The following is a 25,280-nucleotide window of genomic DNA, read 5'->3' on the forward strand; positions in this document are numbered from 1 at the left end:
ACCATTTTATTTTCTATATTTACTTACTCCTATTGTATGCCTTGGTTTTCAAAGCTCTACACTGGGTATCAGATGCAATCTCTGCCTTTTTAAATAATCTTATCAGATTTATTTCCTTGAATTCTAAGTGGAAAGCTAGATATATTAGTGATTCTTTCTTCTTCATAAATTATCATGCCCACCTTTGGAGTTCATGTTTTTTATCTGATATTTTAGTACAATTTTTCCAGTAAGAAATAGGAATCTATCTTTTCTTATTAGCCAATTTGAAGCTTTAATCTTTACACCCAACAGTCAAATCAAACTCACGACCTTGAGATCCTCTACCTACTGAGCCACCGAGGCACCCCTAATTTGAAACTTTTAATTTGATTATATTTCTTAATCACACTTCTGTTCCCAATTTTATGTACCGACTTCCTGCTCCCTCTCTGTTGTTATAACCAGTGCTTACATTCAGATCCAAACCACTGTAGCCTAAAAACAGAGGCACATTTTGGTGGCTGCTATGAGGAAATCAACAATTAGACCCCACAGCGTTGAGACTGAAGTGGCTGAGGTGAAGTAAAGCCCAACCTAATGGTGAGCACTACAGGTTTGAAGTAGTTGGCTGGAAAAAAGAGCCAGCGTGTTGCTGTCTTGATCCAGTCAAATTTATTTGGTGTCTGTGACTATTAGCAGCTGCTTCTTACTTAGGCTATTGCTTTTCTCATTTCAATTTCTGGTAAAACCTTGAAAACAATTCAAGAGATTTCAGACATTTTTAAAACATAGTGCACATTCCATTCTAATCTTTATGAGATGGTTTACTTTATATGGTAATTGCTCTATCTGCATTCTACAGATTTCACAGAAAATTGGGGCCATACATTGAGGGTACAATCTACAGTTGAGATTTGCTTTGCCCTGAGATTTAGTGTTTAAACTTAAACACTGTTTTCGTCTTATATATGCCTTTATGAACAATGCAGGGCCCTCTAATATCTGCTTCTTAGGCTCAAAAATTAATAAAAGGTACACAATAGGCAATTGCCAATTATTCTAAAATAAATGACTAGGTTTATGTTCTTGTTTTAATCTGTATCTTTTGCAGTTATGTTAAATATGTTAGAGAGCACTGATAATAGTATTACTAAAAGATAGTTTTTACAGAAGACAGTTTCTCATACCTGGGCTCTCATCCAAGAACTTTTTTTTTAAGTTCTTAAAAGCTTATAACCCAAACTGTTTCTGACATTTAGTAGAATAAAATAGTTCATGGAACATCATTGTTAAAATGAAGCCACCTATGATATACTTAATGATACAAACACACCTACACACCAGTTGTTATCAATGATGCAACATGAAACTAAGTGTACCTATTGAATAGATTTCATATCAGTTGACTTAATTTACTTTGACTAACAGCTTACATCTTGACCTCAGGTTATCATTATTCTGTTTATTTTTTCCTAAAGCTATTTGTTGAAGGGACTACATTTTCCCCATTGGATCTTCTTTCCTCCTTTGTCAAAGATTAATTGAACATATTAGTTGTAGCTTCATTTCTGTGTTTTCTACTCTGCTCTATTGATCTATGTGTCTGTTTTTGGGTCAGTACCATACTGTCTTGATTACCACAGAATTGTAATAAAACTTGAAGTCCTGAATTGTGATACCTCCAACTTTGCTTTTTCATTTTCAAGGTCACGCTGGCTACTTGGGGTAGCCAAATTTTGGTATTTCATACAAATTTTGGGATCATTTGTTCTAGCTCTGTGAAAAGTGTGCTGTTAGTATTTTGAAAGGGATTGCATTTAATTTGTAGATTGCTTTGAGTAGTATGGATATTTTAATAATATTTATTCTTGTAATCCATGAGGATGGAGTGTCTTTCCATTTCTTTGTGTCATCTTCAATTTATTTCATCAGGTCATATGACTCTGGTGATAGAAATAAAATTCACAAAACTATTGTATGAATAATACATCTAAATTATTGGTCTTGAAAGAACTAGTCCTCTCTAGTTTTCTTTAACTGGTTTGGGAATTGTTCAGGGGAGGCTTACTTGTATATATAGTGCCTAAGTGGTCCTTAAGTTTTATATGTTTAACTTTCAAAGTATTCTTAGCAGAGATTATAATTCATTGAAACTCTTAAATTGCCTTTTTTAACAGTGAATTCATCCATTTTTACAGACCTTATAATGCCACATACCAACTAATAGATCTGTCTGTTAGCGTTGATTTTTGTCTACACAGAAAATATTTGTGCAGAAGTTTTAATGTTTTTATTGCAATTTTACTTTATTTTATAAATTACAAGTGGTGAATAAGAAATGAATATGTTGAAACCAGTGATAAGAAATATGTGTATTGGGGCGCCTGGGTGGCTCAGTCGGTTAAGCGGCTGACTTCGGCTCAGGTCATGATCTCCCGGTCCGTGAGTTCGAGACCCCCCTTCGGGCTCTGTGCTGACAGCTCAGAGCCTGGAGCCTGTTTCAGATTCTGTGTCTCCCTCTCTCTGACCCTCCCCCGTTCATGCTCTGTCTCTCTCTGTCTCACAAATAAATAAACGTTAAAAAAAAATTAAAAAAAAAAGAAATATGTGTATCAAAGACAATATAATTGTGAAGATTGAATTCATTAGTCATGCTGAATGCAATGAACCCTTAAGGCCCCCACTCACATAGCACATAATTATGTTATTTAAATTTTGCTTATTTGAATTTCGCTAATACATTCTGAAATGCATATAGGCATCTAGTTCTAGGCCACTATTTAGTATGTGTCACCTCATTCTTCCTCTGATTTATTAATTGTGCCACTTGAAGCCTGGGCTTCATTTTTATGCTGCAACCTCAAGTGCACAGAGTACTTTTCTCCCCTACTTGTATCACAAAGCATTTTTGTCTTATGCACTCATATATTAGAGACTTTGTAGTGGAGAAATCATTTTGTTCCTTTTCTGTTTTTCTATTCATTTTTGAATTGATAATATATTCACATGATTCAAAGTTTAAAGAGGCACAAAAATTGTATAGAGGGAATTTTCTTCCTCTCATCTCTGTCTCCCCAGCTACTCAGTCCCTTCTCTAGAAGTAACTAATATAATAGATTCCTTGTGTTTCTTCCCAGAAACATTTTATGCATATACCAGCAAATACATATATTCTTCCCTCTTTTTTTCCATCAATGGTAATACTACACATTTTACAATATTTAATTGAATAATATTTATTAAAGAACATTCCATATAATTTTATAAAGATCTTCTTTAGTCTTGTATATAGCAGCATAGTGGTACATTGGCTGGACATACCATAGTTTAATCATTCTTCTGTTAATGAACTTTTTGGTCATTTCAAATCTTTTGCTATTAAAAGCAATACCCAGTGTACCATAATTTATTAAATCTGTCTGCAATAGATGAACATTTATAATATTTTGCTATTAACAGTACTGGAATATATATCCTTATATATAATTCCTTGTTCACAAATAAGAATATATATGTTGTATAAATTCTAAAATAATTGGAGTGCCTATTTTTTTCCAGGCATGATTCTACATGCTAGTATATAACAGTGAACAAAACAGTGACAAATACCTCTTTTTAATAGAGTTCACATCAAAGTAAAAAGTATAGACAATAAAATAAATAATACATATTATGTCAGATGGTGATAATTGCTTTGGAGAAAAATGAAGCAGGCAAAGGGGAAAATATGTGACAAGAGGGAGGGGTTATTTGAACCACATCATCAGGAATGATTTATATGGGTGCTTGGTTGGCTTAGCTGGTTAAGCATCTGACTTCAGCTCAGGTCATGATATCGTGGTTCGTGAGTTTGAGTCCCACATCGGGTAAGCCTGAGCCCCACATGGGGTGAACATGAACCCTGCTTTGGGTGTGCACAGCCCCACTTTGGGTGAGCTCAAAATCACTTCAGGTGAGCCCTGCTTCTGTCTCTCTCTCTCCCTGCCCCCCCCCCATCTCTCTCTGCACCTCACTCGCACCCTTTCTCTCTCTCTCTCTCTCTCTCTCTCTCTCAAAAAAAAGAATGATTTCTATGAGAAAGTGACATTGAATCTGATCGGAAAGTAGTGAGGGAATATATGGAGATGACAATATCAAATGCAAAGACTGCTGTGAGAATTGTTCTGGCATATTTGAAGAACAGCAAGGAAGCTTATGTGGCTAGAGCTGAGTTAATGAGGGGAAAGTTGTAAGAGATAAGATCAGAGTAGTTATGGAAGGGACATGAAATATGAAGTAGGACATTTTAAGCTATTTTAAAGACATTGGTTTTTACTCCGAATAAGACAGGAAGCCATTGAAGGGTCTCGAACAGTGGAATAACATTAATTAATGAATTAACAGGATAGAATGAAGAAGGACAAAGGCAGAATGGATAATGGTTATTAGGCTACACCAGTAACCCAGGCTGGAAGCGATGGTGACTTGAAATCCTTAGTTAGGTGGAAGTGTAGGTGATGAGAGTGATTAGATACTGGATTTGCCAAAGAATGGGATATAGCCTGTAAGAGGGAAAAGTCAATGATTGTGTGTGTATATATGTATTTTGCTTGAAGGATTGAATTTCCTTTTGTTGAGATGGAAAAGACTACAGTAGGAGAGTAAGAGTTGGAGAGTAAGATAAGGAAATTGGTATAGGATGTGCTAAATTTAAAGAGTTTACTATACAACAAAGTGGAAATATCCAGGAGATGAGAAGTTTCTTTTAGGATACATAGTTTCCCAATGATCCTTCATATGAATAAATTCTTGGTGATATCTACAATACTGACTTTCAAGACATGCTCAGATATAACTAAAACCCAGACTGAAAAATCCTACATTGTCAAGTTGAGACCCTGGCTACAGATACTTCAGGGTGTTATTTTGTTCAGTCTTGCTCACAAGGTTAACTGCCCTTTGCATTAAACTAAATTGTGTGAAGGACTTGTGCCAGTCTGAGATGGACTACATTGAAAAAGAAAAACCTAGATATGATGAATATCCAAACTGTGTTCTCAGCAGAAATGCCCTATTAGCCTACCTGTACTGTCTTTATTAGGATTCCTACTGTTGTGATTTTTTAGCACTCATCATTGACACACTTAGCTCTTGGGGTTTATTGCTGGACTCACTGATTTGTGGCATGAATGATGAGATTTGCATAACAGGGCATTTTCTGAGTGTGGGATGACCAGAAAAACATCAGTCCATACTTACAGACTCATAGCTAACCCACAAGTAAAGGAATTAAGGATAGTTGAATCGGGTACTTCACAGAAGTTAAAGGTTAACAGGAATTTAGTGAGCTCTTTATAGATTTTGGATACTAGCCCTTTGTCCCATATGTCATTTGCAAATATCTTTTCCCATTCTGTCGCTTGCCTTTTAGTTTTGTTTTTTCCTTTGCAGTGGAGAAGCTTTTTATCTTCATGAGGTCCCAATAGTTCATTTTTGCTTTTAATTCCCTTGCCTTTGGAAATGTGTCAAGTAAGAAATTGCTGAGGCTGAGGTCAGAGAGGTTTTTTCCTGCTTTCTCCTCTAGGGTTTGGATGGTTTCCTGTCTCACATTCAGGTCCTTTATCCATTTTGAGTTTATTTTTGTGAATGGTGTAAGAAAGTGGTCTAGTTTCATCCTTCTGCATGTTGCTGTCCAGTTCTTGTACCCCAATGTTTATAGCAGCACTTTCAATAGCCAAATTATGGAAAAAGCGTAAATGTCCACCAACTGATGAATGGAGAAAGAAATTGTGGTTTATATACACAATGGAATACTACTTGGCAATGAGAAAGAATGAAATATGGCCTTTTGTAGCAACACGGATGGAATTGGGGAGTGTTATGCTAAGTAAAATAAGTCATACAGAGAAAGACAGGTACCATATGTTTTCACTCTTATGTGGATCCTGAGAAACTTAACAGAAGACCATGGGGGAGGGGAAGGAAAAACAAAAAGGTTAACAGGAATAACTTCCACCACCTCATTTGTCAAATACTAGGTTTAGGTAAGAACTATAGTTCCATTTTTGTGCTTTAAAATCCCACTTCAAACAAGAGAGATTCTCCCTGAAACCTCTAAGACAACCTTATTTGTCCTCCTTAAAATAAACCTTTCCTGCTGAGCTATTGAAACCCAACTGAAAATATACAGCATTAGCTATACACATTGTTAAACATAGTGTTTTGGTGACATTTAGTAGTGTTCATTAATTGGCTTAATGAACAGGTGTACAAGTATATTAGTTATGCAGTAACACGTACTTCCTGGTTTGAGGGATTCTTGTCTAAACTATGACCAGTAAGATTTGTTCCTTAATTAGGGAATCATTACAAAGTGTGTGTGTGTGTGTGTGTGTGTGTGTGTGTGTGTGTGTGTGTATGTGTGTGTGTGTGTGAGAGAGAGAGAGTGTGTGTGTGTGTGTGTGTGTGTGTGTGTGTTTCCCACCATTAGAACCATTAGTCTTGTTTAATGTGTTCTAAACTTTGCAAACACTCTTGGTAATGCCATTCTGATGGCTACAGGTACTATGCTAGTGTCAGAATGAAATCTACCTTTCTGTGGGATGCCTTATTGCACAGCTGGAGGTAGCGCAGAGAGGGGAAGCTTCACAGCTGCAATATGCAGCATATAAGAGAAGGAAATTCAATCTCATACTGCATATTGCATCAGCTTTCCCTCTCAAGGTTTGGTAAACAAATGTGCTATTCCTCACAAAATAGATTCAAAAAACAATTGAAAACAAAATTGTGCTTGCTGACCTATCTGACTAATCTTCACCTGTAGTTTTTATTATTTTCTCCCCTATTGTTTCTGATTCCTATATACCCTTGGTCCATGGATTGTCAAGACTAATAGTTTATAAACTGTAAAAAGTTGTGTGTGTGTGTGTATGTATGTGTGTGTAATCTACTTGAAAAATGAAAATCTGCATAGGCTAATATAGGAAACCTCCTTGTACCAGCCTCTCAGAATGAAAAAAAATGTTAACATTTAGTCATATTTACTACAGATGTTTGCTTTTAAAGAAATAAAACATTAGATATAAAATTGAGGTTTCCAGGCTTCTACTTGTTCCAGTATCATTTTCTTCCCCCAAGTAAAGCACTGTCATTAATCTGCTGAGTATCTACTCCATGTTATTATAATTTTGATAAATAAATATATATATATATATATATATATATATATATATATACACACACACACTCTATAAACAATACATAAGATTATTTTGTGTTTCATTTTTAATTTAGATGAATGCTATTACACTGCATGCAACATTTTCCACCATGTTTATTTTTCCATTCAACATTGTAATTGGGATCTATCCTTGTTGAAATATTTAGCTGTGTTATAGTCACTGAAATGCTGGGTTGTATTCCATTGTATGAACACACCACAATCTGTTTATCCATTTTGTAACCCCTGGAATGTCAATTGTTTCCAGTTTTTGTACTGTTGTAAATATTGCTGCAGTGAACATCCTTGTCCCCTTGGCTGTTTGACCTATAAATGGAAAGACTGGGTTATACCTATGATAAGACACCTTAAATATATTAGATGGTAATAAATATTTTATATTTTTTATCCTAATTTTTACCACCACTGTTGGCACAAATTCTTATTTCTCTGCCTCCTCATCCATACTTGGCATTATAAAACATTTTTGTCACTTACAATTTGATGACTGTGAAATACTATTTCATTGTTTTCATGTGCATTTCCATGATTACTGATGAGGTTGAGCATCTTTTAATTATTTGCTATATGATCTTGGGAAGATTACTCAACTTTTCCATTCCTTAGTTTCATCCTTCATAAAATGATAGTGGCAATACATATTATATAAGGTGACAGAAGAGGTATTTAATAAAAGTTGATTTTGCTGGTGATTTAATGATTGTGATCGTGGTTACTACTACAACTAGTACTACTATCACTGTTGTAGTTCTTATTAGACTTTCCTCTTTTGCTGTTTTGTGTGATATATACATATATATGTAAATAATTGTGTGAGTGATATATCTATCTATCTATCTATCTATCTATCTATATCCATTTCCCCATTTGTTTGTTTGTTTGTTTTTGAGGGAGAGAGAGAACATAAGTAGGGAAGTGAGGCTGAGAGGGAGAGAGGGAATCTTAAGCAGACTCCATGCTGAGTATGGAGCCTGACACAGGGCTCAATCCCACGACCCTGGGATCATGACCTGAGCTAAAATTAAGAGTCAGGTGCTCAACCAACTAAGCCAACCAGACACCCCTGTTTCCCCATTTTCATTTGTGTTTTTATATTTCCATAAATAGAAGGATAAAGAGAATTTTAAAAGAATAGAAAATAACAGTTAATGAAAAAATATTGCAGCTACTACACAGAAATCATAGATTTCCCCTGCCTGCCATTGTCATACTTGCATTCATTTTAACATAAAATTATTTATTGAAGTTTAATGCCTATTTCAACTAATATATGAAAACTATTTCTATATAGTTAGAATCACTTCTGGAATTGTATACACATGGGAAAATATGTATTTATATAGGGAGATCACAATTCTTACATTTGTATGAAATGTCTAAAACAACAGTTGGGCATTATTAGATATTCATATATGTATACACAATGCTACATAAATTATTTGGGTGGTTTTTAACACTACTGTTAATGGCTTTATTTTTCCTGGTTTTATATATAGTACACTTACTAGAAGTGTCATATTTTTACTTTTCCACATACTCCTTATAACAAGATGTAACACATCAGTTGATGCTGATTCAAAGATACAGTATTCTTTAATACAGAACTACTTCAAATAACAAAAAGAATTCTCTAAGTGATATGCATATATTCACTCAAGCTATTTACCATGGCTAAAGAAAATTACAAAAGTTAGATATCTTCTGGAGATACTTCCATAATTAGTAGTTTACATTATCACTACATATTTAAGAAATATGAGTAGACATTTAAGTTTTATATACCACTGTATGCTTGTGCCTAGGCTCACATATAGTAGATGTTTAATAAGTATTTGCTGGATAAATGAATAAATGAATGAATAGTATTGATGCTGACTTTAGGAATCAATCTTTCTCACTGGAATTTTGAGATACAGTAGTTATAAAAATTTATTATGATTTATGGTTACCACTATGTAAATCATTCAATGTTACCCATTTATAATATCTTAATATTTCCTACAAATTACAAACATCTTGGCACATGTTATATATATCCACTGAGATAGTAGACATTAATAGGGGATGCCTGAACATTGCCTAAATTAGATTGGGAAAAGAATATAGCCATGTTTACTTTATTTATGCTAATGAGCATCCCTCAGTTGTAAAGGAATGAAGTTATAGTACAATTGCATATAAAACTCCATGTATTAAAGGAAATCTAAGAATGTTCCATGGACATTTTATCTTAGATAATTAGTATCTTGATGCTAACGCATTTAATAATAATACAAATGTCTTTATTATACATCATTATGTTTCTACAGACAGTATTTTATGATGTTTCATTATTATTTGGTCAATTAGCAGTGACAGTTTAAGCACTCAAATTCATTTAACCTATCAGATTTAAAACCAGTGGTTATATGATTTTTCATTTGCATATGGAGAGATCACATTTGGAGGACTCATTATGAATGTGAGGACCATAGGGCCATTGAGGACAAAAATCAATTATTGAAGTTTTTGTATTGAGACTTAAAAAAATCTCTTCAGTCGCATCCAAATAATTTTGAATAATTACAGAATCAGTATAATTTAAGTTTGTACATTATAATTTTTTGGATATAAGCACATTTAACATAAGCTCTACCCTCTCAAAAATGTTTTAGCGTACAGTACAGTATTATTAACTATAGCTAGAATTTTGTACCTCAGATCTTTAGAACTTATTCATGTTCTATAACTGAAGCTTTATCCCTATTGAACAGCAACTCCCGCCTTCACCCTCCCTCAATCCCCAGCAACCACAATTCTACTTTGTTTCTATGAGCTTGACATTTTAGATACTTCATAATTATGCAGTATTCATCTTTCTATGACTTGCTTATTTCACTTAGCATAATGTTCCCTAGGTTAATCCATGCTATTACATATGGCAGGATTTTATTCTTTTTTTAAAGCTGAATAACATTTTGTTATATGTATATGCCCCATTTCTTTATTCATCTTTTGATGGATGTTTAGGTTCTTTCCCTCTCTTGGCTATTTTGTGAGTAATACTGCAGTACTAAGATACAGTGCAGCTTTTTCCTTGAGATTCTGATTTCAGTTATTTTGGTTGTATACACCAAAGTAGGATTCCTAGATTGTATGGTAGTTTTAGTTTTAATTATTTGCAGAAATCTCTGTACTGCTCTCTATAGCAGCTACACCATTTTACATTTCTACCAATAGTGTATAAGGGTTCCAATTTCTCCACATCTTCACCAACACTTATCTTTTGTAGTTTGATAATAGCCATTCAAAGAGTTGTGAGGTGATATCTCATTGTGGTTTTGATTTGCACTTCCCTCATGATTAGTCATGTTGAGCATATTTTCGTATAGCTATTGGCTATATGTATGTTGTATTTGGAGAAATGTCTATACAAGCTTTAATTGAAATGTTGAATTGCCTATATTTTAGTCAAGTTATGGAATATTTAAGTTTTTTAAAGCATTTAAACATATATGTAATCAAATCACCCTAGGACAAGTAACATTTTGTAGTCATTATGAAAGCAGGACATTTTTAATATATGAAGCCTTTAATACTACCTGGATAAGTTCCATATATCCTTACCTTCCTTCAGATTATCTATTTATCTAAGCCTGTGGTTGTGATCACTAAGGAATGCTTTTAAAGACAAGAAAATCAAAGACAATCATAGCCACTTATCAGTATTTACTGATCATGGCAAAACATTATTGTTTGTGAAAGGCTGTCTAGTTAGGGAACTATTTTAAACTAGCTTTGCTCTTGTGATTCTCAACAGCAGTGCTCACTCATGGAATTCTTAACCATTATTTCAATCTAGGATAAAGCCAATTTGCATACTATGAGGGAAATATATTAGTACTTAGTACTAGAAAATTAGTACTAGAAAATTAACAGTGAACTCTAGATATTTAAGACATCTAATGTTAATTTTAAACAACTTGTTCATTTGAAAAGGGGAGAAGGTGAAATATATTTTAATGAAAAAAAACAAAAATATGAAGTCATTGAACAAAATGAGCATTATATATGCCTGATTTACTCAGGAGTCTTGTTAGTTCACAGAAAATCTTAATATATCCTTTTACTACAGCATTTTCATCCTTATGTTTAACTAGTCTCTCATAGTGGGGTTTAAGGCATATTATGAGATTGGTATGCTTTTCTTGACTGTTTCTTTGGGTAGAATTTTCTGAATGATTCTAAGAAGTAATTTCAATATGATTCAGATTTTGTTTTTATTAACAAAGGGTATGAACCTTGGATTGTCATTTCTTTATATACAGTTGTCTTAACCTGGGAGTGGCTTGAAAATTAGAATAGATTAAAATGTTAATTATTGAATAGGAAAGACACTGTGCTTTTAGATCCTTTGAGGAACATTAGTCATAATTTTTAAAGACATATATTAAAAGCCATTTTTCTCTCAATAGTAGCAATAATTTTATTGTATTTAATTAGCTTGAGAAACTACCTGAGATCATGATTTTCAATTAGCAATAATCGTGCCTCGGATAAACCTCATTGGCTATGATACTGCCACTGCGCAAAGCTGAGATCATGATTTTCTAGTGTAATAATTGTGTAGTCTTGTTAGACTCTGCATCACTTTAGATAGAACATGTTGTTACAGCTTAGAACTAAATGCTACAACTTTATTTACATGTAATTAATTTGATATTATTTTTCTAAGAAGTTCATTTAATTTTCTCATATTTTGTACCATTAAAACAAAGGGAATGTTAATGGACTTACAAAATTTTATGTATTCTATCACATTTATAGAAAATTTTCCAGAAGCTAACATCTATGAACACGTAGCTTAGCAAAAATATCCTGTGGTTTTGTGTTGCTCTTCCTATAAATATAATCAGGAACTCATTTGTGATCTCTTTTGTGAAAATCAGATAAATTAAAATAATAAAACTGATTTCCTCAAAATGAAATTGTATTTTTAAAAGTAATGAACAGCATTATTATGGCCATGTGAATCAATGATGAAGTTTAGCAACGTGAGTTTAGAGACAAAAGCATATCACTACTTGATTGAGAAAATATATTTTATTTTTCACATATATATATATATATATATATATATATAATTTTTGTCATATTTTTAATGCTCCCATTACCTACAGCCCTATTTTTTTTTTTTATTAGAAGAGATAAGCTGCCAAAATATGCATACAATTGTAGGTGTGGAATTTCTGTCTAAGAAGCGTTTAGGGATTTGCTTCATTTTCGTAGCAGGTAGCCACATTGTTTTTTTTTTTTTTTTTTTGCTTTGGTTTTTGTGATGGCTTGTCTGGGATAGAGCTAATGGAGGTTATGGTGGGGGGGGTGCTAAAGCCACTCCTTGGCACTGTTACTTCTTAAGTTTCAGGTCATTTGAACTGTTCAAAACTGGAGGGTTACCTTTTGAATAAACTGTAACTAAATATATTGTTCTAAGAAGGCAAATAGTACTAAAAAATATTGGAGACAAAGATAACTTACTCAAACACCATGTCTTTGAGATTCATTAATTATGTGTGTGCAAATGGTGCTGTTGTACAACTTGCAAATGGTTCATATTTGTTCTTCAAAGCAATCTCAGCAGGAATTTTTATATGGCAACCTGTTTGCAGTTAAAGTTACTTTAGGTACTTCAAAACAGTTCCACTGAATTAAAGACATGTCTAAATTTTAGCATAATTTAGTATAAATGCATGTCTGCCTTTCTCCTCAATTAGTCCAAATTAGGGAGATCTTACTATGTATTTAATTCCAGTGCTGCTGTAGGTACATGGTAAAGGAGTAATTAATGTTATATATTAGGGAAGAAGTAGCAATTGATTTTTGGCTCTATTTGGCTTATCTTTTCTGCTTAAGTGCTAATATTTAATTTGTGGGGAAACCGTTAAATAGGTCTGTATTATTATGTTTATCCTCTTCATTGAACTAATGAAATAAACACATATATTGATTTTTTGGCATAAGCTTTATTAATGTACTTAATATGCCTTACTAATTTATTCTGTGTATTTGGATTAGTGCCATTGTTGTTTATGAATCAATATTTTTCCTTTAGTTCCAAAGAATGTAGAAGCTTCAGAAGAAAAGAAGACCCTGCCTGCAAAGAAGAAAGTGAAAGAATTGAGAATTTTGGATCCCAAAACGGCCCAGAATCTGTGTATGTGATATTTTGTGTATAGGTGGTGGTAGTGATGGTGGTGATGAGGAGTTGTTGAATATATTTAAACAAAGTTGTAACTGCCTTGAAAATGTATATTTAGCATCTACTAGAAACTAAATTCTGTGTAAACATGATTTGAGTTGCCTTGTTGTCATTCAGCCAGAATGGAGACCCTCATCATAATTTAGCCTTCCGTAGACCAGATGAAACTTATGAATAATAAAACTTTGGAAAGAATTGATAATTGAACACTGTTAGAAGACAGGGTGAGACAGAAAGCAGACTTAAAAAGAGTGTTGTATTTTCCTTTTCTGCCCAGGCCTGGGTGTGATAGTTTCGGAGTATTCACAGGGCCCATTGGGCAAATCCTTTTATTACTATGCCTTTATAGTTGAAGTAACTGTGATGTTACTGGTTAAATTGGTAACCGCTGCACTTTAAAACTGGTTAGTGAACCTTAAAGCCATCAACAAATCAATTATTAAGTATGCTTTTGCTCAAGCAGCAGCACAGTTAAACCCATCTTCATTTAAGTAGGCCTTAAGTTTTACTTTGGCATATACTCTCCTCTGTGTTTAATTCAGCATTTTTTTTTAACCACGATAGACTGTTTATATTCTGAGGATATTCAAACACTATGCACGAGAAATTTCAACATATCAAGCATTTCTAATTATGGAAAGAGATACCATGGGAGTATTTTGTTAAGGGTTGTGCTATAGGGAATCAGATTAAAATAAACAAGTCATCATTCTCCTGTAAGTATGAATGTTGCTGTCGGAAAAGCATTCTCCTAATAGCTGTTGTGAATGTGTACATTGCTTACCTGACAGTACGTTTTCTTTACAAAGTGGATGTTCAGTACTTTAAAAAAATGACCTTAATTGCTAGTTGATATTTGTCAACATTATTTATTTAAATTATGGAGATCTCACCTGGTATTTATGTCTAGGTAATCATTCGCCTAGACAGTGACAATTTTTTTTCTTTAGGCACCAGTGAAATCATACAGACCTTTTCATGAAAAAAAAAAAAAAAAGAAAAGAAAAACAATTTTTAGGAATATATTCATGTTCTGGTGATAGGAACGCATGAATTCTCATTCAGATATGTAGTTAGTGGAAGTTAAAGTGGAATGCCTTGTTGAAAAATACTTTCTGAATAAGTTTAAGCTTTTCTCAGGGTAATTTGTTGAATTATTCCAGTATGACATACTATACACCCAATTAAGAAAAAGTTGACAAGAGAAATTGTGGTTCAACATTTAAAGCTACTAATAGTATACCACATGATTGTCAACAGAAATTCAGATAACAATGATGATTCAGACACTTCGGTTTTTTCTTATGTGGGAGCATTTCAGAGTAGATTGATGTGATTTTTTTTTTTGTACTTGGTTACTTTATTGTTGTTCCTGAGAAGTACTGTGTTGTATGTATCTGAGTATCTCCATATTAAATTCTCTGTCAGATTAAAAGGCCATCTTGAAATAAAATCTCTAGCTTTTCATGAGTCATTTCATACCAGCTCAATCTAAAATGCATATGCATATAGTCATCAGTGTTATTAGTAGGAGTTATAATTTGTATATAGGATATACACAACCTGTAACATTAGAGCCTGAAATAGTGGGCCATTTTGCCTAGATGTGTAGTGTAGGCCATCAAATGGTAACTAATTTTGTTTGTTCCTATCTATAGATTAATATTAGTGACAGAAATTTCATATTTTGAGTCAATGAAAATGGGAATCAGGTATTCATTAGGCCTTTAAAATTTTGATGCTATTCCGGTTTTAAGAAAATCTACTTTTATTTTAGCTATCTTCTTAGGATCATATCGTATGCCATATGAAGATATAAAAAACATCATTCTGGAGGTTAATGAAGACATGTTGAGTGAAGCCTTAATTCAGGTAACTTGGATATTTTCCTTTTAAGATTCATTGTCACAGGTATTTCTAGATGTTATCTTCTCAATGGAGTTGTGAGAAAATGTTCTTCTATATTTTGGTAATAGAATCAAGAGTATCTAGCTTTGTTGCCAGTAAGAGTTTTCTGGGGCACCTGGGGGCTCAGTTGGTTAAGTGTCCTGACTCTTGATTTTGGCTCAGGTCATGATCTGGTGGTTCATGAGATCCAGGGCTCTGTGCTGACATCAAGGAGCCTGCTTGGGATTCTCTCTCTTCCTCTCTCTCTCTCTGCCCTCCCCCATGTACGTTCTCTCTCTGTCTGTCTCTCTGTCTCTGTGTCTCTCTCCCTTTCTCTCTCAAAATAAATAAGTAAATATTTTTTAAAATTATTCAACATAGATGATATAAGTTCTAGGTTTGTTTCTGCCTATACTATACACTGTACATAAAATTGCATATATTTCATCATCAAAATGACTCTTAAGTAAATAGTGTTATTACCATTTTATGGATGTAAAAGTGGAGAGGTCAAGAGGTTAAATACCTTGTTTAAGATCAGTAGATAAATGTTATTCTTTGTTAAGCATGTAACATGTGCTAGGAATTGTGCCAAGTACTTTATATATTTTATCTCATTAAATCCTATAAAAAACCTGTGAGGTGCATACTATTATCCTCATTTTACAGAAAATAAAACTGAGACTTTGAGATGTTCCTCAATGTCACATAAATGGTAAGTGGCAGAGTAGCAGAGCTGGGATTCAGAACAAGATCTCTTGTGGTTCTAAATCTATCACTCTTTCTATTCTATTATTCTACCTTCCATGAGCAAATATTTTAGCTTGCTAAATCTCTGTTTTCACATATGAGAAACAGGGTCATTCTGAGGATTAAACCAAATAAAGTGCAGTGTAGTATAAAGGACTATACAAGATCTAGCCTATTGTTAAAATTATTTGTATGTCTGGTCCTGTCTGGTTTAATTTCTGGAAGGAAGAACTGTGAAGATTTTATAAGTAAGGGCATACTCATTGTAGGTTTTTTCCTGTTGTTGTTGTTTGTTTTTAAGCTATAAAGTTTGCCTTGATTTTAAAAAGACTGAGAAGTTTGTGCTGTGAAAGTTTTGCCCCCCTCAGACTGTCTCTAAATCTCAAAGAACCAGTGCCTGTCATTTCGGCAGGCTATGTCTATGTGGAAGTTCCTCCATTTCGAAATATAGGCTTGCATTACAGATTACCTCATGTAAATGTTTTAAATATAGATAAATCTATTTTCTGTAAGACTAAGGTTTTTTTTTAATGTTTTTAACATTTATTCATTATTGACAGACAGAGAGAGACAGAGCACGAGCATGGGAGGGGCAGAGAGAGGGGGAGACACAGAATCCGAAGCAGGCTCCAGGCTCCGAGCTGTCAGCACAGAGCCCTACGTGGGGCTTGAACCCCATGAGCAGTGAGATCATGACCTGAGCAGAAGTCAGACGTCCAACCAACTGAGTCACCCAGGCGCCCCTCTATAAGGCTAAAGTTTAATAAGGGGTGCCTAAATTGCTCAGTCAGTTAAATGACCAACTTCAACTTAAGGCATGATCTCAAGGTTTATGGGTTTGAGCCATGCATCGGGCTCTGTGCTGATAGCTCAGAGCCTGGAGCCTTGTTTTGATTTGTGTCTCCCTCTCTGCCCCTCCCCTGCTCGCACTTTGTCTCTCTTTGTCTCTCAAAAATAAATAAATGTTAAAAAAATTTTTAAAAAGTCAGGTTTAATGAGTTTATGTAGGTTCTTTACTATCATGACATGCTTATGTTAATCTTAGTAAGAGATATCCTTTGATAAGTAATCCCCTTGTGGAGCAGTCAAAAAAAAAAAGTTTTCTTTTCTGTGCAAGTAGCAAGTCCATAGTTCTCTTAGAAATGGAGAGCTGATCACATTTGTCTTGCCTATCTAAATTCCTTGGTTCTTTGCACAGTAGTCAGAATGAACGAACAGTGAAGCCTAAGGGGGTTTAATTCTCCCTCTTTTTTCTTAATTGGATAGTTTAATTTTAATGCACAATAAGGCAAATAAATTTCTGATTCCAAAGCTTTCTAGTCTTTTCTCTATAATCAAATTATAGTAAAATGGAACCATATTTTGAATAATTAATCAATGTAGCCATTTATTTTACCCATTAAAACTATGTAATTTTTCCTTCACATACTTTGGTAAATAAAAAATGAATGTAATTATGCAGAATGCTACTGTGGCATCTATTTGCCAGCAAAATTCAAAACATTGATTATTTTTTAAGTCATGTTTTGAACTCTTTAGGGAGTGTAAGAACCAGAGAAAGATTCTCATTTATGAATATCCCTCTAATATTCAACAAGCTTTTAAAATGTATATCTAGAATTTTATTATCTGGGATTTTTTTTTGTTTCACTTTATTTTGTAGCATAAACAATACCTATTTGTTTCTCTTTAAATTGGATAAGCCTGGTCCAGTTGGGAGAAACAGATTGCTTACAGTTTGGAGATGTCATTAAATTATGTCTACATTCTTGAATTTGCTGGTTTAATTTTATCCACTATGCAGTCAAAGCAACTGCTTGTGAAATCGCATTATTATGCTAAATCTTGGATTAAACTCTGGGAAGGTGAGTGATGGAGAATCATAAAGAGTAGATCTTCCCAGGCTCCTTTTGTGCATGTTATACCTGATGTGTCCATGTTATTTCCTGTTCGCTGTGAATGGGTTGACCCGAGCCTGTCTCAGTTCTTCCTTTTTTTCCAGACTTTTCATTGCCTTTTTAAGCCTTTAGCTCTTTTTTTTAAATATATATATAGTCATGTGTTTACCCCCTTGCATCCTTTGCCCAACCATTTTTGAGCCACCTTTTTGTTGAAAGCTTCCCACTGAGGACTTTTTTCAAGCCAGATTGCTTTCCTTCTCAATGCCAGATACTCTAAAATATCTTATCATTCCTTACTCTCCTTAATGACAAATCATTTTCTTACTTCTTCTTGCAGGAAAAAACCACTTAACATGTAATTTAATAGTACGTATGATTGGAATTGTGCCACTTGGGTATGAGGCACAAATGATAAGTGACTCATGTGAGTTACTAAAGTTAGTATTATGTTTATCCAAACAAATCAAACATCTGAGTATGTTTTGGTAAGGATAAAAGTCCTGGATTTAAACAATTATTTGATTTCCCAGAACCCAAAGGAAACTGGTTTCCTCAGGTAAGAGAAGAGAGTAGAATCACTACTGCTTCTTTCTCTCTCCTATCCCAAAAACGTTTGCTCCAGTGATGCAAAAGTAACATCAATTTGCCTCTCACAGGAGCTGTTTACAATTTGTGTCTAATTACCATGCAGCACGTGGATAATGCATAGCATTAAATATGTATCATCAGATTAACTTTGATGTAAGTTCTATTTGATTACTGTGCTAAACTCCATCCATGCATAATCATTGTATGTTGTTCACATGAGATGATTGTCTTCTCATAACAACAAAAACAACAAAAAACAATTAAGGACATACTGCCTCACAGAGAGTTAACACTAGTATTCTCTCTTCAGTATAGGTTATTAGGTTCTTCCCTGCCAGGCAACTAATATATTTTAGTTATTTAGCAGGATGAATATCTTACTTAAAAACACATACACACTATATGTATATTATATATATATACATATATTATACATATTATACATACATATTATATATAATATGATAAATTACAATACATAATATATATAATATATAATGTGATACATTATATATAATTTAATCAGTAAGAACATGCCAGAATTTTAAGATTATTAATAAAAATACTAATGTCTCCCTTATTTTAAAAGGTCTAACTGTAAGCTAGAAATGGAATTCACTATGGGAAAGATGTTGAAATGTAGTTTGAAGTCAGAATGGTGATTAGGGCTGAAAATAGGATTTTTGGAATCATTTGCAAAGAAATGTCTGTTGGGATATGAGGACCAAAGATAGTGGATAGTGGATATCTACCAAAGTGTGTAGTGGAAGGAAAGTGACAAGTGGAAGGTTAAAGACTGTATTTCTATAGAGCACCCTAGTTGAGGGAATGGATGGTGTTAGAGAAATCAGAACAAAATGAGCCAGCATGTCAGGGAGAATGCCAGATACTGTGGTATGTCACAATACCCAGCACAGGAGATAATTTTAAGGAATGATGGGTAAGAGAATGAGATGCGGGAAGGATACCCATTTTGATATCCTGAATTTCAATAACTTACTTAAAGTAGTTATTTTCTTTTAGTTTTTTTTTAAACAATCCATACTACATACCAGACACTTTTATTCCTTAAGCAAATGTTCTATGTCTTTTGGTCTCTGTCTCCCTTATTTTTATTTTTTTTATTGATTTTTTTTTAAATTTTTTATAATGTTTTTATTTATTTTTGCGACAGAGAGAGACAGAGCATGAGCAGGGTAGGGGCAGAGAGAGAGGGAGACACAGAATTGGAAGCAGGCTCCAGGCTCTGAGCTGTCAGCACAGAGCCCGATGCAGGGCTCGAACCCACAGACTGTGAGATCATGACCTGAGCTGAAGTCAGACACTTAACCGACTGAGCCACCCAGGCGCCCCTGTCTCCCTTATTTTTAAAGGACAGATGCACTTCTTCTGGAAATGCAACTATCCAGTGCCCCACTTTTGTCTCATTCTCCACCCACTACATTTTCTCTGGCCTTTCCTCCTTCCCTCTCTTCCCCCCCTCCCTCCCAACCCCTTTACCTTTCACCTCCCTTCCTTCCTCCCTCTGTCCTTTCCTTACTTTCTTTCATTTTAAATAAATTATTTTTTAATAAAGCCCCTAATCTTTCTTAATAATATCCCCTCAATGAAATATGGCTCTAGGGCATCTCCTTCACACCTGGAAGCTACAGAAATACCTCTATACATGTCCTTCTGTGATACATGCATAGGAATATTCCAGCTTGCTTTTTTCCTCTCAGATAATTTCTACCAGTGCTGGCTGTGTTACTCTTTTGGAACCCATTCAAGTGTCAAGCACTGTAAGATGTGTAAGGTCTACAGGTGGCCACATGATTATGTCTTTCCAATGTCACTTTATGTCTCAAAACAGCTTATTTGAATTATGTAACTTTTTATTGGGTCATGACATAATAATTAGAATAAAGCATAACTCATCTGATCTATTGTCCTGATTCCAGACAATGCTACTCCTAAGATATCAAAGATAGATGGGTATCTATCGATTCTGCAGGGAAAAAGATTCTTCAACTTCCCTCAATTAAACAGTTCTAGAGTATAATTATTGTTATAGTCAGGAAGTTCATGCATGTGTAATAGTAGAGCTCATTTTTGTCTCTTCAATCCATCTTTGTAATCATTGATCTATTTACGCGGCTATTGACCATCTTTATTTTATGCAGCCTTGTGAGTCTGCATGTGTTCATGTAGTTTACAAGGGTTGATGACTATAAGTACATCAATTAAGGCTTTTATGGCATTAGTACTATAGAATTGAAAACATTTTTCTCTTAAATAACAACTTGTATTAAGCACATTCATTTCAATATTTTTTTAGGGAAAATGAAACATTAGCAATAACAGCAACATTCGAAGGCATTTCTTTCCCATTTCTCATTATGATTGAATACATAATTACTTTATGGAATGCTACTGCAATCTAAAAATACTTTTATCCTTGAGCTACTGTTCTTTTTCATCTTTTGCTTCTAACTGGTTAGTCGAGTGTTTTTTTTTTTTCTCTTCCCTTTCTTCGCTGCTTTCCTTTGACCCTTGTTTGCTACTTTCAGTCTGCTGATTAAATCATATCTATTCCAAGCAAATGTGATGACTGCTTATCTCCATCCCCTCTGTGTCTCTTGTTGATGAATACCAGTATTCGTCACCATTATTGATTGTATCATCATCCACGAGTGATACCAACTGTTTTACAAAGAAAGAAAAAGTAGCTTTAAACAATTATTTTTCCTATAGTAATTGCATTATAAAGTATTTTTAAAATGCAAACTTTTTAATCTATTTACACGTTGAACAAAAGATAGGTCTTATTAGCAGTTGAACAAGATGTGGCTTCAAAGATCATATTTTCTGCTGCCATTATAGAATTTAAGCCATGTTAGAACTTTACTAAGATTCTGACTCTTTCATCCTAAAGATCCTTTGGGCCTATTGAAGTGAGGTGATGTTTCTGGTAGACCAATAATTCCCTTGAAATTATAGAATTTGGAAAGTGCCATCTTTCTCCTCGCATAGACTTTCAGAACCTTGAACTAGGAAATGAGAAGCAAGGTTATACCAAATCCCTACTCTAACTTGAGTTATGAAGCTACCTCTGGACAAAAGACAGAAGTCCCTCAGCCCAAGACAAATGGAGGCAAGGAATCCAGGCTCTAATACCTTTAGTGAAACTAACAGATGGCAAACAATCACACTTTTTTTTTTTTTACCAGCTTCCTATTCATTTTTTTTTAGTATTATATAAATTTGTTTTGAATCCAAAGATTGTTGGCTAGTCATATATTTAATGAATTATAACACCTTTCTAATTGATTATATCTTCAAAACTAATTCCTTTCAATTGTATATCCAGAAGTAATCAAAACGTTCTATATATGTGGAATATTTACTTACCATATGGTTTTTGCAATGTTCTATTATAATTCTAGATTTCCTACGTAAAGTATAAATATGAACTATAGAGGCAGGAAGGAATACAGAAGAGGGATTGAACACTGTTTATTAAGCTCAGTGGTAGGTCCATAGACCCATAGATTCATCATCTTGTATCTACATTTTGTTATGCCTTAAGTACTACACAATAAATAAGCTTAAAAGTATTTGACAAGTGCTGAAAGCATATGCCTAAGAAGAGTTCCTTAACTTTGGTACTGTTGATATTTCAGCTTAGTTATTTTTTGTGGAATGCTATTGTGTACATTGTAGGATGTTTTGTAGTATTCCTGACCTCTACTCCCTGGGTGCTAGCAGCAGCCTCTCACCACCAGTTATGACAACCAAAAATGCCTGCAGACATTGACAGATGTCCCCTACTGGGCAAAATTGTCCCTTGTTGAGAACCACCGTCTTCAAAATTACCTTTATTTCTGAAATATAGTTACTAAACTTTCAGAATTTAGTAAGCTTCCAATTAGTGGTTTTGTTTCTATTTTCAATGTTTATTAGAAATTTCAGTACAGAGGTTTGGGCATTTGAATAGGCAAAAACAAAAAGAAAATTGATTCCATGTGATTAAAATATCTCTTTTCCAGGAATGTAATATATTCGTGTATGTTCAAATACTGACAGAATGCATTCTCATTAAGTTGCAAATACCCCTATTCAAGTATTGTTTAAGGTGTAGGCCATAATTATTTTTCATTATGAATTCTGAATTATTTTAATTATGAATTATGAATATAGGCAATCATATTAGTGTGCATTGACTTTATCACTTTATTAGCATGAGTTTCCTTTATCACATAGTATGTGGGTTTTTATATTGTTTTGTTTTATATTAATGCCTTAATACTGAAGAATTCACTTTAAAGCATTCTAAAAACCTTATGTTTATTTCTTTTGATATGTCATTTAGGTTAAGTCAAATAATATAGTGATAATGTCTTCCAATTTGGTGTCTGAAACCTGGATCTGAATCCCAACCCTGCCATTAAACAGCCTGTGAACCCAAGAAAGTTACCTATCCTCTCTGGGCCCATTGTCATTAAGCTCTAAATAGCTGATGAGTTTGTTGTGAGGATTAAATTAAATAATAAATGTGAAAGTCCCACTGGCACAGTGATGGTCACATGGTAGTCACATGACAAATATCTTTTGGAGTTATTGGGATCAGTTCAGTTAGGCATGGTAGTTTGAAACATTTTCCTTTAAAACTTTCAGTTGAATAGCCAGCCTTCAGTTTTCTATGTTAATGGAAAGAATTATTAGCTGGATGATAATTCTCCTGGGGCTTTTCCCTCTCTATGCACTGTCTGGAATTCCAGAAATAGAGGCATCATCTATTATTAGTGAAATTGTGTATTTTGAGTATTAGCAGACAATATTTTGTAGGAATCAAAGTATTTCTACACTTGAAATTGAAAACATGACCTTGTCTAAAAGGTTTGGTGGTAGAAGTATTTGTTATATTAAAGAGTTTGCCAGAAATGATGTGATCCATTTCAAATAATTAAAAAATACCTACTTTGGGTATTTGTTCTAATAAATAATCACAAACTATAATATTTAGGGGCTAAAAATCTTAGATGACAATGCTAAAATGTGGTTTCAAGAGTGTTTTCGTTTGGCCAGAAATAGGAAGGATGGGATTGCTCTATGACAGCAAAGAAAAGGAAAACTTATTATATAGGTGTAACCTGAAGAAGTATGGCTTTACATAAAAGATGGCAAACAGGATAACCTCCTAGGAAAGGTAAGAAAGAATATGGATGAGAACAGATATGATATCCCTATCATATTCTAGCTGGTGGAATATTTAAAATATCTTCTTTTTCCTTCTCTTTCAATTGTGGAACCTTTATTTTATTATATATTTGCTCAGGTGTGGTCATTATCTTCTAAACTGTACACATTATACTCTAATTTTTGTCTTTGTATCTTGATGATAAAATTAGAGACCATCAAAAATTAAGGCTAAAATAAACTTTATGAATTTTTTATTTCCCTTATTGTATGGAAGGATATACTATCTACTTTGGATATTTGTGGAAGGAGAAACTGAAGCCCAAAGAGGCTTATGTCACATAGCCAATCTGGATCACAACTCATTTCAGACAATGCCCACTTTATTGATTTTTTTTGACCTGTATTGTCTGACCAGTGTTTTTCCCTGCTGTGATATGCAGATGGTTGAATAGGTTGGAGGAATTTACAGTTGGACAGGAATAAAAAGTATCCACAAAAAGTTTACTAAATGAACAGTTTGTGTAATGTCTATCATCAGAAGTCAGAGTAGAAACTAAATTATCCTTCAAAATATTTTCTTCCAGTATTATAAAACATTATAAATGTCTTCTTTGGCACTCATTGTTTGTGTTATGAAATATATAATTAGGTGCCAGGAAATAAAGACTTAATTTTACTTAATGCAATATAAGGGGCATTAGATTTTGTTTCTGCATTAATAAGCCACATTTTATTAAAATGAAAGTGTGGTTCAGATACTAATAAGACCATCATTTGTTTTATCTCATATGAAGGATTCAGTGTGATGGATCCTTTTTAATGAAATGAAGTCCTTCAGCTTTATGAGTAAAATAATATGTCTTTTGGCCTTCATTTTATTATTTTTCATCAACATATGTATTTGAATAGAGTTGAAAAACTAGTTGCTTCTCAGGAAAAGCAAATAAGGTGTCTGCTTTTCTTCCTTGAGTGCTGTGACTAATTACTACATCATCTCCTTGGAGTTTGTATTCTTCAGTGGTTTATTCTTAAAATACCATTCAGTGTATTGGGGAAAAAAAGCACTGTGTTTGGGTTTTAGTTACTTATCATCTCTCTGACCTTGGGCAGGTCGCTTATCTTCTTTTAAATTTCTTGACTATAAACAGGGGAAAATGTGTACTAATAAAACTGTTTTATTATAAAAATTAAATATTAGAATAAATGAAAACACTTGAAAACTGTAAAATGATTAAAAAAATAGAACACAGATATAGATGAGTCCCTTGGACATCTACTTAGCCCAAACCTCTCACCTTTTTTTAGCTATTTAGCTATTTAGTAAAGACAATTCACTCTCCACTTAAACATTCAACCATCATTTGAAAGAACATCCCCAAAATAACTCATATTTCTGTTCTCTCCCCTAAATAGAGGCCTATGTTCCTTATTTTCTGCATTTCTTTTTATCCTTTCTCTCTTTAACCCTGCCTGAGACTCATCCTGGTTCATCAAGCATTCCTACTGATCCTTTATCTGAAGATTTATTATATCC

The 25,280-nt window shown here is 33.7% G+C and overlaps 1 protein-coding gene, 1 long non-coding RNA gene and 1 other non-coding gene across 6 annotated transcripts in view; 1 reads left to right on the top strand and 2 right to left on the bottom strand.

The window, feature by feature from the left end:
• The window catches only part of DIAPH2 (diaphanous related formin 2), a 982,724-nt gene that overhangs the window by 421,880 nt on the left and 535,564 nt on the right, over positions 1-25,280 (top strand). For all 4 annotated transcript variants that reach the window (XM_042974379.1, XM_042974380.1, XM_042974381.1 and 1 more), the window contains 2 exons: positions 13,293-13,394; positions 15,217-15,311. In XM_042974379.1, coding sequence (XP_042830313.1) covers positions 13,293-13,394; positions 15,217-15,311 — 197 coding nt within the window. The remainder of the gene's footprint in view (positions 1-13,292; positions 13,395-15,216; positions 15,312-25,280) is intronic.
• Positions 11,639-11,776, bottom strand: LOC122235647. The gene has a single exon (XR_006213677.1). It is a non-coding gene; the product is annotated as a U4 spliceosomal RNA (small nuclear RNA).
• LOC122235354 overlaps positions 20,929-25,280 on the bottom strand; it is a 37,564-nt gene continuing 33,212 nt past the window's right edge. The window contains exon 3 of the long non-coding RNA XR_006213427.1: positions 20,929-21,247. This is a non-coding gene — a long non-coding RNA (uncharacterized LOC122235354). The remainder of the gene's footprint in view (positions 21,248-25,280) is intronic.

Source organism: Panthera tigris, chromosome X (genome assembly GCF_018350195.1).
Source record: "Panthera tigris isolate Pti1 chromosome X, P.tigris_Pti1_mat1.1, whole genome shotgun sequence".
In the NCBI taxonomy this organism is placed as follows: Eukaryota; Metazoa; Chordata; class Mammalia; order Carnivora; family Felidae; genus Panthera; species Panthera tigris.